At 41.4% G+C, this 18140-nt stretch overlaps 1 protein-coding gene across 2 annotated transcripts; it reads right to left on the minus strand.

Moving 5' to 3' along the window:
* Positions 1–1213: 1213 nt before the first annotated feature.
* ZC3HC1 (zinc finger C3HC-type containing 1) lies at positions 1214–17596 on the minus strand. Of its 2 annotated transcripts, XM_046670658.1 has the most exons (10): positions 17417–17595; positions 15849–15963; positions 12762–12912; positions 12143–12226; positions 7704–7831; positions 6347–6501; positions 5324–5567; positions 4511–4723; positions 3836–4042; positions 1214–1650 (listed from the first exon to the last, which is right to left on the minus strand). In XM_046670658.1, the coding sequence occupies exons 1-10, from the start codon at positions 17560–17562 to the stop codon at positions 1582–1584; spliced, it is 1512 nt and encodes a 503-aa protein (XP_046526614.1). In that variant the 5' UTR covers positions 17563–17595; the 3' UTR covers positions 1214–1581. The 2 variants fall into 2 exon arrangements, with proteins under 2 accessions (XP_046526614.1, XP_046526615.1); XM_046670659.1 differs by lacking the exon at positions 12143–12226 and having other exon boundaries at positions 17417–17596.
* Between the last annotated feature and the right edge of the window lie 544 nt (positions 17597–18140).

The following is an 18140-nucleotide window of genomic DNA, read 5'->3' on the forward strand; positions in this document are numbered from 1 at the left end:
TATAACCTGGAACTCAGGCTTGTAGTCCATTGGAATACCTTGTGTTAGTGATTCTACAGCACGCCTTAAGAAATTGTGACCTGGAGGCTATGCACTTCTAGAGGGCAGACTTCAAACTCAGTTACCAGTTAGCGAATGGCTTCCCATCCTGGGCAACAAATGTCATTTCTGAAAACATCAGAGAGTTGCCATTAGTCAACCTCTAAGAGGACCACTGAGACCAACAATGAACAGTTAAGCCATTTACCACTGACTAAGAGAGGAGCAACCCTAGAAAAATAACCTGGAAGCAGCCTCTACTGGCCTCATCCACTGACAGAGGCTTGATCTAGAAGAGTTATCAACTGCATTTACCCTTTGAAAAATCAGGATTGAAAAACGACAAATTTAAGATCTGATATGCATGAAAAAAAAAAAAGGGACTGTTCTTCCGACTAAACAGATTTATGCAACTCACAATCTTGAATTGGATCCTGGTTTGGACAAATCAAATGAAAAGAAGATTTTTGGAACAATCAGAAATTTTAATATGGACTGGGTATTAGATGATATTAAGAGATTATTAATTTTCATTGGGTGTAGTATATAGAAAAAATGTTCTATTTTTTTAGAGATACAAACTAAAGTTTAGCACGGGTGGAATATTATGCTATTATTTTCTTTAAAATATTTCAGTAGAAAAGAAGTGTTATAAAACAAACCACAGTTACTAAAAGAAAATATGACATTTCAGAGAATAACTACTTTCTAGCCTTCATGGTCACTTTATCAGTGGGGATCAGTCTTATTTAGATGGGGCAGGTCAGGGTCAATCTTCTCCACCAGAGACTGATGCTCCCCACCAGCAGTGAAAGAGGCTTGGGGAGCCCAGCTCAGGGGAGCCGTACATTAGGAGGCACATGGAGAGGGGTCTCTTCTGAATGGCCTTCCTCCCCTTGTTATAGTCACTTATTTGGTTATCTAAGTGAAAGAGACAATCATCAGCTTACCATTCACTATAACACATCAGGAGCTCTCCTGGTGACAACATGAACACTGTCTTGTCTCTGGATTAGGAATACCTCTTTGAATAGATGCACAAATAAATTTTAGGCTTTGCAGCCAATCTGAAAATCAAAATTTTGACTTTGTTTATTGCTCTACTTAAGGTTTCTCAGTCTCTGCCTCCTTTATATCAGCCCAGAAGACAAGAAGGAAAACAGTTCTCCAGTAGTAAGAATCTTAACAAATATTTTATTAACACATACTGTCATATTCTTGGGATATAAGAGCCCTCAAAACTGCCCCACACTAAAGAGGCCAAAAGTGCTCAAGGCCTTGGTCCTCTGTGTAGTTTCACAATCCCACATTCCTTTAACAGAACCAGGCTTGCTGTGCCTCACCCTGTCCACATCCCCGTGTGGACACCAGTTTCCCCTCGGTCAGACGCAGCCAGTGACACTTACTGTCTCTGCAGGCGCAGGGACTTCTTATGATTAACCCAGAACGGAGAAAAACTTAGCATCGGCTGATCAAAAGGGAATTCAGACTTTATTTTTCAAAGTAACTCATTCCACTTCTCTCAGGAAGGGCAGAATATCTTCAGGACGAGCATAAAGATTCCCACTGCCGGAATATTCGGAATACCTTCCTTGATTTCTCAGAGAGACTCTATAGGTAGAAAAGCTCATTATTAGAGATTAAATTATTTTATAGAGACAAAGGATGAGTAACAACTTTAAGTCTTGGTCTGTACATTTCTCCCACAACGACTTAGATATGTCTAGGATTGAGTAAAACGAGTTAATTTCATATTGTGCTATAGATAATATATACTAAAAGCCTGACTAAAAACCAAGAAGCTTGCATTCTCCTGTTAGACTATTGCTAACCACGCTGGGCCTCTAAAACACAGCTCATGTCCTCCTTCCAAGTATCCTAATCTTTGTATGTGAGGGACACTTCTGACCCGGCATTAGTGCAGCACACATTTTGCACTGGTTTCTCATCTGTGATGCTAAATTGGCCCTAGTTCATTATTTCTTGTGAGCACAGATTCACGTTTACGTGATGCCTAGCTGGGGTTAACGGTATAATCCAAGGCCAAGGAATCAAACAAAGTTAAGTGACCTTTAAAAGTTTAAACTATGACCTTGGCCTTCTCAGCTTCATGTTTTAGCCAGCAGAGCTAATAATAGGAAGAATCTCACTGCCACTTGATCATGCCTATGAAGTGATCTGAGATTCTGAGAAATGGTGTTACAGGGAGACAAAACAATTCACTAAAAGATAAAAGTTCTCAGTGATCAGAACACTTGGTTCTCTCTGCCTGAGAGTTACAATAAAGAGTAGAGTCTCAGTGAGAGCACAAACAATAGCCATCACGATAATCTAGAAAGTTACCTCCAGTTTCTGACATAAGATGACATTTGCACTGTTTTTCTTACTGTCTTTGTGGATAAGTGTCTCAATAAAATAAAGTCCCAGGAGGGAAAAGTTTGAGCTCTTACTAGTGACTGAGGGGAATTTAGTTAACATAGTGACAAAGGTGAAAGAAACTTAAGTTGAAAAATAGTATCAACTTTTTCCTAACATCAAGCTCCTTTACCACAGCCTCATTAAGTTGTGTATCTCCCAGTCATAGCAGCTGTGGGAAGGTTAAAAGATAAGCTGCCAAAAAGGATCTTAAAAGTCCTGGAACCCAGGGCCAATTATGAGGCCAACTTTTCCCACTACAAACAAAAGCCCTGTGGGGTTTCTTGTTACTATGACAGTGACAGAGGGGAGTCAATAAAAACTGCCAGCACACGATTTCATGAGGATCTAGGAAGAGAGAATTTATGTGAAAAGACAGATTTAATCTTTCCAGTTTGAGGGGTGGGTAAAACATCTGTCTTCAGATAGCTTTATATATTTTCAAGTCTTTAAATTGGAAAAATGCAGACTTTTTCTGCAAAACACTTGGAAAACCTTCATCTACATATTTACTAAGGGTACGAATGTGTACTCCTGGGTTTTTAGCATCACTACAGTTCTCTCCAGTGGAATCTGGTGACCCTACAAAACCATGAATCTGGGAATGCTTCTTGTAAACAACTGCTGGCAAGCATTATCTTACTTTGGCGTTGGAGGGGATAGAAGTCAGAAATTATATTTATATTAGGCAGGCTACAAGGCAAATTAGGGAATGAGCCAGAAAAGAAAAGAGAACCAAGTTTTCATGATTCCTTAATGCCCACCCGATCACTTCCATCCTTTACACAGAGCAAACACTTGTTTTCTCAGCTGTCCTGATGGCTCTGCATTTGCCCACATTTGTAACCAGCAGCAGTCATTACTGCGATGACTAGCTGAGGTTCAGTGCACAGGTCTGGAGTCATGGAACAGAGCAAAGTAATGTGCCCACCGTGAGGAATGAAACTGTAATCTCGGTGTCACTGTACAGTGCTCCAGACAGCTAAGTTAACTGTCCAGGCTCCAAATACAAGTGACAGCAACTGACGGAAAAAGCAGCTGTTCTGCAACATGAGGCCAGAGCAGCTGCCTCTTCCTCTATTTCTGTACTCCTCTACTTTGAGTTATTTTAGCTGAGAAGATAAAGAGTTTATCAGAATTTGGTGGAACACCATAAGCTAAACTGCAGAAAGATGGAACCAGTTCCATGCCTGTTCCCTAGGATGAAACCAGACTGAGTCTAACTTGACTTAGGAAAGCTGAGGGCAGGCAGGGTGCTAATTACAGGATCGGCCTCTGCTCCCCATCCCATAAACAGCAAGTGCTGCAAACAATCAGGGCAACGGCTCATCTCACGTAAACAGCAAGTGCTGCAAACAATCAGGGCAACGGCTCATCTCACCAAGGAGTCTGTTTCAGCTGGCTGGTTCGACTGCTTGTGGGCCGTGAGGATGTTCAGCACTGCCTTCCAGCCTGGCTCTGTGGGGGTGCTGGCTTCTACCTGGGTTTCACCATTCTCCCTGGTTTCCTTGTCAAGTGTGATATTCACCCAAGGGCACCAGTCTCTATGCTGAGAGGTGGGATCAAAGAAGCTTCTGGAAGATGTGTCCTGAGGGAGGAGGAGGAAAAATAGTGTCAATGAAGGGTGGATGCTATGTAAATTCAGGGAGGCACTGCTATCAGTTGTTAAGTCCAGAATCTCACAATTTGCCATGTTTCTAGGTTTACCTTCTCCTTTAAACTTTGCCTATGTATTTCCCTCTCACTTTTAAAATTCTTTCACTCCCTTTGTGTTAAACAAACCATATCTTATCAAGTCTGTCCCCCCATCTCATTGCTGCCCATATGCCTGACATATTTATTACCTCTCCAGAATCCATTCCAAAGAAACAAATAACAAAATCTTTAAATTTTTTTCCCTTTAGTCACTCAATTGTCCCATCTTTAAACTTATTCACATGGCCTACTTATAGTCACAGGACCAGGGACAGGCTCATGCCTGCTTCTCTGTACTGCATGGTGAGGGCTTGGTCTGCTGTTTGTGCTCAGTGACTTCAGCACATGCCGGTGGACTCACCGAGCTGCCGGAAGAGCAGAGGCGAGCTCGTTTGGCTTTCCGGAGAGGACTAGATGGCACTTCCAGGCCAGTGGTGTCTCCTGTGCCCATGCTTCGGGTCACTGGGCGGGTTCTGGTGGTGGGGCTAGCGGCCTCTGGCTCAGGACGGTCAACAGGACTGGAAGAGTCCCAGCTCCGAGTTCGGGAGACAATGGGACCTGGGCTCCTTTCAGCCTGTAGGAAAGGGGAGATAACGGAAGTACACAAATCATATTAACGACTATGGTTAGGAGAAATATCTCTAGAAGCATATGAAAGCTAACATTTTATAGTTTAAACTATAAGGATTTAGTTTCTGAACTATTTACATAACTAAACTCTTCAAAGAATATTAGATTTCTGGGGCCAGCTCCATGGCCGCGGCCCAGGGTTTCACCGGTTCAGATCCTGGGCGTGGACATGGCACTGCTCATCAGGCTAGGCTGAGGCAGCATCCCACATAGCACAACCAGAGGCACTCACAACTAGAATATACAACTATATACTAGGAGGCTTGGGGGAGAAGAAGGAAAAAAGACTGGCAACAGATGTTAGCTCAGGTGCCAATCTTTAAAATAAAATGTTGAAAAAAAAAGAACATTAGATTTCTGTACAAAATGATTTCAGCTTCTCCACTGCAACTGGTGAATACAACCACTATGTGGTTTTCTGATCAACGTGGTCAGAAGTGAACCTACAAACCTAAGTTAATTTCCAACTTTCCCACCAACAACGCTTTTGTCAGGGATTTTGTTTTTAAAAAGTCGACCCTAAAGAAGCCAATCAAGTCTATACCTGTTCCGAGCCTGGGGAAAATGTGGCATCCTGGCTCCGAGTCATCATCCTCCGAGGAGACTCAGGCACCAGAGGGAAGCGCTCTGGTCGCCCCTCAGGGCCTGGGATCAGGGAGGCGGTCAGGCCAAAGGACACATCCAGGTCAGTCATGGATGACTCAATCTGCTGGAAGCCCCAGAGCCCTACCTTCCTCATACACTGTGAACATGTTATCAGGGAGAGCTGCATGGGTTCCAGAGAAGAACTAGGTAAGAATAGAAAAGAGAGTGAGTTTTCTCAAAGGGTAACATTTCCAAGGGTCTAAGTGTAATGATTTGTGAGTATGCTTTTTATCTCATCAAACAAATCTCTGGAACAGGCCAGTGGACTGGGAACCACGTCCTCTCAGGACCCCTGTCCTCTGATCTCAGGACCCCAACTTCATCATCTCTCACATATTTCCTAGAGAAATATCTAGGGGTCTTGGTGTGTTCTCTATGGCAAGACTATTTTAAAGGGATGTTTTATAAATTTCTCCTGTCCCTCTTAAAACTTTTTCCTTGTAAATGAAAAATATCCCTTAATCTAGCAAAGAAAGCATATTTAAAGTAAATCAAAATAGGTTCTGACAGCCTTCTACCTCAGAGGGAGTCTATACCAAACTGAGCAGCTGGAATGGAAACTTCAACATGGGGCCGAGAGGACTCCAGCTGGTGTTTCCTTGGTAGTTTTTATCAATTAAACTGATTTTTCTTCCTTTCTAAAAATGGAAGGAGCTTCACTGTTTATAGGAACACAAATTCCCAGCTAGAAAGTAACAGCAAAAAAAAAAAATTAAAGTTCAGGAGTGTTCAAGAATTTCTGAGTTCTAATTCTGGTTTTGTTACTAATTCTTACTGTTACCCTCCTCTCCTCCCTCAGCTTTTCTTCGTCTGTTTTTCTCACAGGAAACACCATGTGCTCTCCAAATACTACTGGTGACTGATGTAGACGGGTGCACAATGTTGTCACAGTTCATGTCCCCAGGCACATTCGCTGACTAACCTACATGCCCAGCCACAGAGAGAGAGAATACAGGCAGTGACGTGGACTTGCATGTCTGAACCTAATTTGGTTGCAGTTTTTCTCTCATCAGTTCGGTGATCAAGTTCATCTTCAAGCAGGTGTAGGAGAAGACTGATCTTGTCTTCTGTCAAGCACTACAAAGGAACCAAGGTAAAAAACATAAAGGTTTCAACCACCACGAAAAGAAAAATTATAGATCATGAGGTACAAGGCAAAAATCATGAAAGAGGGGCCGGCCCCATGGCCCAGTGGTTGGGTTCGTGTGCTCTGCTTCGGCCGCCCAGGGTTTCCCCAGTTCGAATCCTGGGCGCGGACATGGCAGCATCCCACATGCCACAACTAGAAGGACCCACAACTAAAAATACACAACTACGTACCGGGGGGGTTTGGGGAGATAAAGGAAAAAAAAAATCATGAAAGAAATAACAAACATGAAAACTCTCTTCATAAGAGAAGACTTGCTTCTATGACAGGGCTAAGGTACCACACAGAGGCTTTCTGAATTGCCCTGCATCTGCTGATCGAGAAAGAGAGCAGCTTTCCTGGAACTACCGAACTTTTTCTTAGTATTAACTTGTTTTCAATTTACCAATTGCAGATTTTCTGAAACCTGTAAACTTTAAACTCAAATAATGGAAACAGATTACTATTTATATCTTGGCCTGACACTGAGTTGACTTTTTGACAGAACAACAGAGCTTGCCACAGTCTTTACTTTTGTTCTAAGAATAATAAAGAACTATGACAGGGTGAAAAAAAAAATTGCCTTTGGCCAGGAACAGGGGAACATTTATAACAGGCATCAGAGGTTCACGGTTTGGTGCCAAAATCCCTAACAGCCTCTCATCCTGAAGAAGGAAAATAACAGCTTCTATTCTGTACAGCAAACGTCTGTCTTCACAGAGCAAGCACAGGGTGATGAAATGGGACAGTAAATACTCAACGAACAGATGAGCCACAGCATTTCAAAACTTCTATTCACAAGTGAAAAGGGAGGTTATAACTTCTCCTCCAGCACTTTCTTTGGAAAATGGTATGCAATAAACCATATGAAGTCACATTTCAGCGTCTTCTGTTAAATAGTTTTAAGTAACAAATCAAGATAAAATTAAATTTATGCCATTTAAAGAACCGTATCTAAAAGTTTAAATGGAACCCATTTACTTGAACCCTCAATATCGCCTTTCTGGTGGAGACTGAAAAAGGTCAGCTGAGAGACAGAGAATCCTAGTTCTTTTTATAGCAATCTGCACTGTCTTGTCATTAAAAGAAATGCTTCATGTACAAATGCTGGTGACAAACAAAGTCCACCGTAGGCTGGCCAAGAAAAACTCACCATAGTCTTCAAGTCTTCTGGCCTCAGGGAAGGAAGCTGGAGGTCCAGGTGACACAGGCTTTGAAAACGATCTAGGAACTCACTAACAAGAACAGCAGGCTCATCCAACGGCAGCATCCCAAATCGATCTGCGGAAAAGGTAAACCGGAAGATTACATTGGTATAAATCGTAAAAATAAAAAATCTGTACTGAACAACAGGGGAAACATAAAATTGATAAGATACTTTTTGATATTAAGAAATTACTGGGGCTGGCCCCGTGGCCGAGTGGTTAGGTTTGGGCACTCCGCTGCAGGTGGCCCAGTGTTTCATTGGTTCAAATCCTGGGCGCGGACACAGCACTGCTCATCAAACCACGCTGAGGCAGCGTTCCACATGCCGCAACTAGAGGGACCCACATCGAAGAATATACAACTATGTACTGGGGGGCTTTGGGGAGAAAAAGGAAAAAAATTAAAAATCTTAAAAAAAAAAAAGAAATTACTGATTTTTTTTGATGGGGCTGAGATGATACTTTTGTGATTATGTTTAAAAAGCAGAGTCTTGAGCCAGCCCTGATGGCCTAGTGGTTAAAGTTTGGCACTTACTGCTTTGCTGACGCAGGTTCACTTCCCGGTCATGGAACCACACCACCTGTCTGTCAGCTGCCAGGCTGCGGTGGTGGCTCACATAGAAGAACTAGAACGACTTACAACTAGGATATACAACTACGTACTGGGGCTTTGGGGAGGAAAGGAAAAAAAAGAGGAAGATTGGCAACAGATGTTAGCTCAGGGCAACTCTTTCCCTGAAAAAAAAAAAGTGGAGTCTCAAAAAAGGTTTCTCAGAAGCAGTCAGGTCTAAGCTGAATTTGAAAGACTAACAACAGTGTGTAAAAGTAAAGGCCCAAAGGATGGCACATTTGGGAAATTCTAAATAGTTTCACAGGGCTAGAACACAGTATGCCTGTAGAGGAGATAAGGTTAAAGTGTAGACAGCAGCCAGACTATGATTTTATTAACGTTTGTGGTGAGAAACTACTGAAAGATTTTTTTAAAGGAGGAAATGACGTTAGAGATAACATGCATTAGTTTAGAGTAGAGACTAAGGGGTCAGTCGGGATGCAAAGAAATAAGCTTAGCAGACATTGAAGTGATTTAAAGTAATAATCCCTGTAGATACTGGTGGCATAGGCACAGAGAGAAGAAGCATCAATGTTGAATGAAGGAAAATGAACCGAGACCTGTGGGATATCATCAAGCACACCAACATTTGCACAGTGGGAGTCCCAGAAGAAATATAGGGAAAGGGACAGAAAGAATATTTGAAGAAACACTGGCTGAAAAAACCTCCCAAATTTGGTGAAAAACATTAATCCATACATCTAAAAGTTTAAAATCTGTGTAAGCACAGAAGGGAAGAGTGAATATGCTAAATAGAAGGAGAATAAGTAGGAACTTGTACCAAGAATAGTAGGGCTGGACTAGCACCCACGAGGACACATAACTAGGTGAAAATGGTGTTCAAGTTATAGTCACACACAACGAGTATGTAGAAAGAGAGTTTGACAGTGTGCTCTAAAGTAAGCCAGCTTTCCCAAAGGGAGAGTGAACTAGATACACACTATCCCTCGTCTCCTAGATTAAAATTTTAGACGGCCTTACTAATTATGAAGCTTCAAACAGGCTACATGCGACAGCACGTATTCATTTCAGAAAAGCTGACACCTCCCCCCACAAAAGGCAGGTTGTAGATACATACAGAGTGATAACATTTATAGAAAATTTTCAAACAAGGAAATAGTGCTATATATATTGCTTACAGATACAAGTAAATGCTGTAGAAATAGAAACCATGTAAACAAACCATAAACCCCAAATTCAGGGTAGCAGTTACAGGGAGGCAGGGAAACGAGATGGGGAAGGTTCCAGCCGTTATCTGTAATTCTTCCTGATGAACAGAAAGCAAGCAGGGTGGGGTGATTCTGAAGCAAGGACAGCAAAATGTTAGGATTAGGTGCGGTTGGGTGGTAGATACAGAGATGTTTCTTAATATCTACACCTTTTTCTATACTTGAAACATTCCAAAATTTTAGAAATTACTTAAAAAGTTAAAAATAAAACAAAGGGGACACTTTGTATATTCAGGCACAACAAAATACTCCTTAAGAGTTTATCAAATTATTTAAAGCAGTTGCAAATAACCAAATATGCCAAAACAAATGTCATTAAAGTAGAGGAAGAGGGGCATGGATGTTAGCTCAGGGCCAGTCTTCCTCAGGAAAAAGAGGAGGATTGGCAGTATTTAGCTCAGGGCTAATCTTCCTAAAAAAAAAAAGTATAAATAGTTGTGGGTATTCCTTTCTCCAAATAGAAGCCTCTCGAATGTTAAAGAATAAACCAAGGGATGGTATAATTGGAAGGTATATTTGAGACCTATTTAGGAGGTAGAATGGTGATGATATGAAGGGGATCTAAATGATTTCCAGGGTTTTGGCTAGGAGAACTGGACAGGAAGGTCAGTACCATTTATCAAGAAGTAGAAAACATAAGAAGAGAAGCAAGTTTTAGGTACAAGCTGAATTCAGTTTTGTATATGATGAGTTCCAGGTACTGCAAGATATTACGTGGAAATGTTTAGAAGGTAGTTGAAAACATGAGTCAAGCTCAAAGGAAAGGTCTGGATAGAAGTTAGAGGTCTGCAAGTTGGTGGCAGCTGAAGTTAAGAATGGGATCAAGGGGCCGACCCAGTGGCGCAGTGGTTAAGCGGGCACGTTCCGCTTCAGTGGCCGGGGGTTTGCCGGTTCAGATCTTGGGTGCGGACATGGCACTGCTTGGCAAGTCATGCTGTGGTAGGCGTCCCACATATAAAGTAGAAAGATGGTCACGGATGTTAGCTCAGGGCCAGTCTTCCTCAGGAAAAAGAGGAGGATTGGCAGTGGATTTAGCTCAGGGCTAATCTTCCTCAAAAAGAAAAAAAAAAACAAGAATGGGATCAAGAAGGTAGAGTGTACAGAAATAAGAGTTGGGAACCACTGACAGAGCACTAGGCAGACCCTAAAAACTTAGACTGAGCACACTGGACAGAGAGAGATTCAAATCCTCAGAGGACTGAATTTTATTGTACTATATGGTGAAACAGCTAGGCCAACAGCAGAAAATCTTTGTTATACAGTCATTTTCACTTTCAAAATTTTATTTCTTAATAATCCCTTTTCTATCACCTCCTCATTTAGCAGTAGATGGCACTCTATGGTCACTTTCAATCTATTTTTTCCTCTTAGTGGTTATTCATGGAATATTCCTGGGCACCAGTGACCCTGGAATTAGCCTGAGCTGTCCCACTGAAATAAAAAATATACCTACATGGCACTGATCTCTGGTCAAGCATAAAATATATGGATTATTAACACTGCTTTGTAACCATGGGTCCTGGTCTTGGTGAGCCCACCAGAGGGCTCTGCTGTTGAAGCTGGTTACTCTGCAGGAATATGCCTACGTGACCAGCAAAATATTTTAAAAAATCCCACGTCAGACTGCATTTTGGGCTCCCTTGTTCTGAAGTGGGTTTTTTTCCCCTTCTTCTCCCAAAGCCCCCCAGTACACAGTTGCATATTCTACTTGTTGGTCCTTCTGGCTCTGCTGTGTGGGACGCTGCCTCAGCATGGCTTGATGAGCGGTGCCAGGTCTGCACCCAGAATCCGAACCAGGTGAAACCCCGGGCCGCCAAAGCAGAGCACGTGAACTTAACACTCGGCCACAGGGCCGACCCTGTTCTGAAGCGTTTTGTGCACACATCAGTGGTTCCTGACTCAAGAGAGTGTGTGTCCTGCCACGGCCCTTTTTCAAGGAGGACGACAGGCGCTGGCACCTGGCCCACCTAGACCCCTTGCTGTGGGGCAGTCTTTGGCTGTGACATCCTTACTTCAATGCTATTGTTATATTGTGACATTTTACTATAACAAACTGTAGATTTGTCATCACTCTTCTTTGGGGTTCTCTGAGTCTTCTTTAGCAACCAAACCCTGTTGAACAGCCGCTGTTAGTGCCGTTAGTGCACCACAGGAAGCCTGGGTAGGATACGGGGCTGCTTGGGAAAAGCAGAGGCTTTGAAATCAGATAAAACGATAGTTAGGGTTCCTCACTAGTTGGTTTTAAGATTTCTGATTCTCAGTTTCCTTGCCTAAAAAAATTGGATTGATAACGTCTCCCTCCCAGCACTCTTGTGAGGATTAAATGGTGTAATGTATGCACAGCTAAGCCTTTGGCACGTCAAATGCACTTAACAAAGTTAAGTAATAACATAATAATTGAATGAATGTAAGTTAGTTCTTCTGGAAAAGCACAAACAGAAAGGAAGAAAAAGTACTTCAAACACTAGATTTTCACAAAGAAATAGACAATATTAGAAATGCAATGACCAAGAAGAGATGGTAAATGAGAAATCTCAGAAATAAGTACCTGGAGAGGGGCTGTCTGGCCAGAAACAGAACTTCTCATGGGCAGTACACAAGGCTTTCTTCAACTCAGCACATCGTTCCTTATCTGAAACCCCATAAGTAGCAACGCCTTAAAAAATACTACATAGATTCAAAGTCCAGTGGCCAAGAGCCTTTAAGAGGACAGATACAACTAAAAATAAAAATAACTAAGAGAATTTAAAAATATTTGAAAATATTAGCAGCTGCATCATTTTCTACAAAAAAAGTTCTAAATCGAGATCCTAAGATCAATAACAAAGGGAGTATCATGTATTTTATAAGGCAGGGCATTCCCAAGTGTGAGCCTTGATGGAAGTCCTGTGTCTCTTTGCCTAAGTATAAATTTTGGAACCACAGAGTAAACATACTGCTGTTAGTTTCCCAGAATACATAAAGTCAGGTTCATCCTAAAGTAGCTTAGTTTTTAAAGAAAGCAATGACTGAAGCTAATAATTAGGGTGAAGACAATCACAAATTCATCTTGTCATATGTAATAGTACACCTTCTTTGATCAAATACAAGTGGCTGGTCTGTTCAGAAAAACTAGTAGACTATATCTTTGAATATGAATAAAAATGCAATTTGTACTGTATACTTACATCTGTCAAAATCAAAAGCTGGTTGTAAACTGGCACAGAGAAAAGCTTGACAGCTGGAGCACTTGAGCATGTCACATTCAACTGTGACCCAGCCATATTTTGCACAGACGAGTGGAGACAGCTCAGGGGGCTTACCTGCCCATTTCAAAGAGTATTCATGTTAAGAAAAACAACACTGCAGGTATATTAAAATAAGTCAGAGATTAAAACTTTACCTCAAGTCTTTATATATATAAGCGTAAACACATTAAATTAAGGGGAAAAGCAATAAGAAAAGTTTAAAGAGCTATTTTTAAAGCACAGGCACATACCTCACAGAATGATGAAGGTCATCTGAGTAATAAGCAGAGAAAAAAGTTACGAACTTTTTTCTAGGAAGCCCTATGTATTTTATATGTTTAAGTGTTTATTTTACTATTGGTTGTGGGGTAGAATGTAGAAGCCTTTCACTTTCACTTAATATGAAATACTAGGGATTTAAAAACATGAGTGAAAACACTGGCATATGTCTAAGCAGTAAGGGATGGTGAAAATCAAACAAGGAGAAGTATTTTCTGCCACTCACTGATGCTCTCCTATGTACCACATCCACTTTTACCTTCCAAAGATCTGTCAGTAGAATTAATAATATTCTTCATTATTCCCCTTGCCCAAAATGTGATTGTTATGTAGCAATGTGTGTATGTAGACTATGGCTTTAAACAGGCCGAAGGCATCGAGAGCATCTATAAGTACACGCTTGGGAAAATGTCCTAAAACATTTATTGATCTTTAATAGTCAACATTAAAGTTTTTGATATCTTACCTAAAGAGCTCTTATTTTACAGAGCACAGAAAAAAAAAAAGGATAAACATGAAACAAGATGCAAGAAAGTTTGATATTTTTATAAGGGATATGGGAATTTGAAAACATCCCAATATCAGCAAAAGAAGGACTGAAGGCTAGAAAACAGAATTTAGATATAAATGTTAAAGGAGGTGGGATTATCTAGGATAAAATAACAGAATCACTTAACTAGATTAAGTTAAATGATTATCATATCCAAAGTGGTGATCAATTTATATCCAATGAGAACAAAAGAAAACGGTTCTAAATACTGTTTCAAAATCAGGAATCAGTCCATGGGACAGCAGTAAGATGGTTAAAATGCTTCCCCCTTCCTGAGCAGTCTAGTCCTAAAGCCATTAGGTGGCGAGCAGGGAAGAGGACAGCCAGGAGTGTGGGCGGAGGCCGCTCAGTGCAGGGCATCAGAACCTAAGTCAGGTAAAGAGGGAGTCCACACAGGGATGGCCCACCTTGCTGTGCTGGAGCCAAGTGGGGTGTAAAAGGCATCTACGTGGGGCTCCCACTCACCAAATCAGGGACAAGTGGAGCATCAAAATATATGACAATAGTAATAGATTATAACTCACTGAAAAACAAAAGGAAATCATGAGCCCATGCTGCTACGGATACATAAATTACATAAAGTTTGATGAGGGATACGATAGTTACACAGTTTGAAAGCACCTCCCCACAAAACAGTTTTTAATTACAAAGGAGGAAAGTTACTTTACAATGGAAAGACTGACAGATGCTCCCTTCACCAAGTGATCAAAGTGATCATCACCAGTAAAGGGATAAATCACGTGCCACCTGACAGGATGTAAAGAGAACACAGCATCGCTTCTGCGATACTCCTTCATTACCTGAATCCAAGCATAAGGAAACATCAGACAAATGCAAACTGAGGTACACTCTACAAAATCACTGGCCTGTAATCTGCAAAAGTATCAAGATCACAAAATTCAAGGAAAAACTGAGATTCTCAACTGGATCCTTTTGCTACAAAAAACATTATTTGGACAACTGATGAAATGATTGGGGCCTGAGGATTAGATAGCTGCAATTTACATGAATTTCCTGATTTTGATGGTGGCCTTGTGGTTATGTATGAGAAAGTCCTTGTTTATAGGAAATATTGGGGGGTAATGAGACATCACTCTGGCAACTTACTTTCAAGTAGCTGAGAAAGAAAGTTCTTTATAGCCTGTGCAACCTTTCTATAAGTCTATAATCGTTTTAAATTTCTTAAAAAAATCACTCCAGGGAGGAGAAAATGGCAAAAGTGATGGGATGTCACTTCCGAGATTAGGTTACAAAAAGAGTCTAGCTTCTGTCTTGCTCTCTCTCACTTTCTCACTCTGACGGAAGCCAGCTGCCATGTTGTGAACTGTCCCTGTGGAGTGGCCCATGTAGCAAGAAACATAGGGAGGTCTCTAGCCAACAGCTAGTATAGCACTGAAGCCTTCATTGAATAGCCACAAGGAAATGAATCCTGCCAACAAACATGTGAGTGAGCTTCGAAGGGGATCCTTTCCTAGCTGAGCTCTGAGATGACTGCAGCCCTGGGTGACATCTTGACCGTAGTCTGTGAAAGACCTTGAGCCAGACGACTACACTAAGCTGTGCCTGGATTCCTGATCCACAGAAACTATGAGATAATAGGTATTTGGTGTTTTTAAGCCACTAAGTTTTAGGGTAATTTGTTATGCAACAATAGATAACTAATATACAGAGGAAAATCTGGAAAGAGACAGAAGCATAGCATAGTCTCAAAAAACATTAGGTTTGGGTGCCAAGAGCCTTATGCTATAATCCTGGCTCTGCCATTTGCTAGCAGGTTGACCTTGGGCAAGTCACACAACATACCTGAAATTGTTTCCTCTTCTGTAAAATGAGTATAAGAATCATACCTATTTTATAGGTTTATAAATAATACCTGTTTTCTTAGGTTTAAGGTGAAGATCAAAAGTGTTAATATATGTGAAAACACACTCTATACAAAGTTATTTATTATTAAAATTAGTTATTATTTCTTCTCCTCTCAGACTCTTAGTTTTTTCTTTGGTAGAAAGAAAAGGTTAGATCATCTCAAATGCCTCCTTGAGGGATAACATTTTATGATGCTAAATTTTTCTATAAAATTTCTTACCAAGTGTGATTCTTAAATTCAAAACATCAGAGTAAGTGGTGTTATTCCCGGAGGAAAAACAATTCCTGGAGCAAGCAGAAAGTGCAACTCACACGAACCAAAAAAAGGATATAGAAAACGTTTCCACTCTGCTAAAGAACGCTTCTTTGCTTGTAGATTCCAATGGAGGTTGTTCTGCTTGGGGTGATCCATTAACTGACTGGAATGTGGCCGCTGCATCGTCCTTCCTAAAATAAAGTGGCAGAACTGTTGGTAATCCTTTCATGGCATCACTTTGCCGAAACTCAGCACATCATATCATCAGTCACTCCACACTGGATTTTAACCTTTCCAAAAATCATGTCAGTCATGATTATTCCTCTGCTTAACATTTTCAGTGGTTTCACAATACTTACTAAATAGAATCCAAATTCTTCAGTCTGGCATTCAAATCTCTTTACAGCTTGGCCATACCTAAGTTTCAAGCAACTTCTACCTCCACAGTGCTCCACTAGTCCTATATTGGCAAACTGTTCTTCTAGCTCACTCACTGCTCTCCAACAGTATTGCTCATAACTTTGGTAAACAGAAAATAAGACTCCACTTGAACCTTAGAAATTTAACTCTTTTAACAGCACAAAAAAGCAATTTTGATATTTCTACCTGGATCGACCCTTGATACCCACTCCTCCTAGAAAATAATTTGAAAATTCAATTGAAAGTAAAGATCTTTAGGCGATTTCACGAAAAAAATTCAGGGAGAAAAAAACCCAACAAAACAATTTTCTCTTATTTTCAGTGAAAGGCATTTCAACATTGCCTGGGGAGGGGTGGAGGGAGGAATTGCTGAAGACAAAAGTCATTTTAATAAAAGTAGGATTACACCAACTATCATAACTCAAATAAGTTTATTCTAAGAATCCTCAGAGTCACAGAGAGTCTCAGGGATGGTCTTTGGAAAAAATTCAGAGGACCTATAAACTTGAATGGGAAAAAAATGACATTTATTTTACTAACCTCTAACTGAAAGTTAGCATTTTCTTCAATTATAAATGAAGGTAATAAAAAAAAATAGTAGCATCTGCAGTACCTGTGAATTTGTCACCAACGGAAATCACATATATTTTGTCATCACATTATGGTTGCTTCACATGTTTTGTAATACCGTTTATGCTCATCACTACTTCAAAATTATGGTAGATAATAAGCTTATTACTAGAAAGTCCTTAACTCTTTAATAACGAAACATGTTACTGCATCCCTTTTTTCCTTTTACTACCCTGATAACTGTATTCCAATGTAATTGGTTTCCTTTATAATCCTATGTAATTTACTTTATGCACTTAAAATATTATTCTGAGCAGGGGTTCATAAGCTTTGCGAGGCTGCCAAAGATACCTAAACGGCTCAAAAAAGGTTAAGAAGCCCAACTAAGAGAAGTCAGGTGCGCAATCCTTTTTTCCTTCCCCCTAAAACCCGTCTTATGGCAAAATTCCGCCCGTGGTGCGGAATCCAGTAGTTCCCGAGGAGCTGATTAAAGGCGACTAAGCGTGGTAATCCGTCTCTTTCAAAGCCCAGGACGAAGCCGCCCCACCGCCACAGTCGCCGACCCAGGGGATCCCCCCCCTCCCCCCAGGCCTGCGTTCCCCAAACCCTCTCCAATCCGCCAACGCCGGACCCGGGCTGGACTCGCGAACTCACGCTTCGGCGCCTCCCTCTTCGGGGGCAATCCCCTCATCTATCAGCTGCCGGATTTTTTGGGGGGTCCCTTCTGGGGAGCGAACAACCGGACCCCAATTCTTTTCAACTCCGGCGGCTATCGCAGATTCCTCACTGGGCGCCGCCATGTTGGTCCGTTGCCGAGTTGCTTCCCAGCGGGTTTGTAGGCTCGGAACTTCCGTTCTGGGCGGTTAAGATCCTCTGTAGGCGGCCTCCCGCCCGTTTCTGCGCGCGATCCGCAGAGTCTGACCGCGGGGCCCACCCTTTCTTGGCCATCGTAGAACGAGGTAAACCCTCATTTTAGGATGAGGTAAACCACCATGGGAGGACTCTGATGTTTAAGATTAAACCTAGATTAATCGTTTCCTTTATGCACGAGCATATTTGCGTGATAAGAGATTTTTAGAGCTATCTCTCCAAATTCAGGAGGGATGAGGGGCCCAGTTTAGTCTTAAAGTAATTAAATCATATGGCCCTCGTAAGGTTCATCTTTTTACAAGTGAGGAAATGGCGACCGTCAGTTGAGAGTAAATAATTTAGAATCTTTTATCGAAACCGCGTTATGGGTGGGTTTAGAAGTCTGTGGCTTTTGACCTTACTGAACTCTCCTTGCTTTGTCCAACAAATACGTATTGGGTGTGTCCTACTGACGCTGTTGTAGGCGCTGGCAAGGACAGCAGTGAACGAAGGAGACGTAGTTCTTGCT

This window comes from Equus quagga, chromosome 8 (assembly GCF_021613505.1).
Source record: "Equus quagga isolate Etosha38 chromosome 8, UCLA_HA_Equagga_1.0, whole genome shotgun sequence".
NCBI lineage: Eukaryota > Metazoa > Chordata > Mammalia > Perissodactyla > Equidae > Equus > Equus quagga.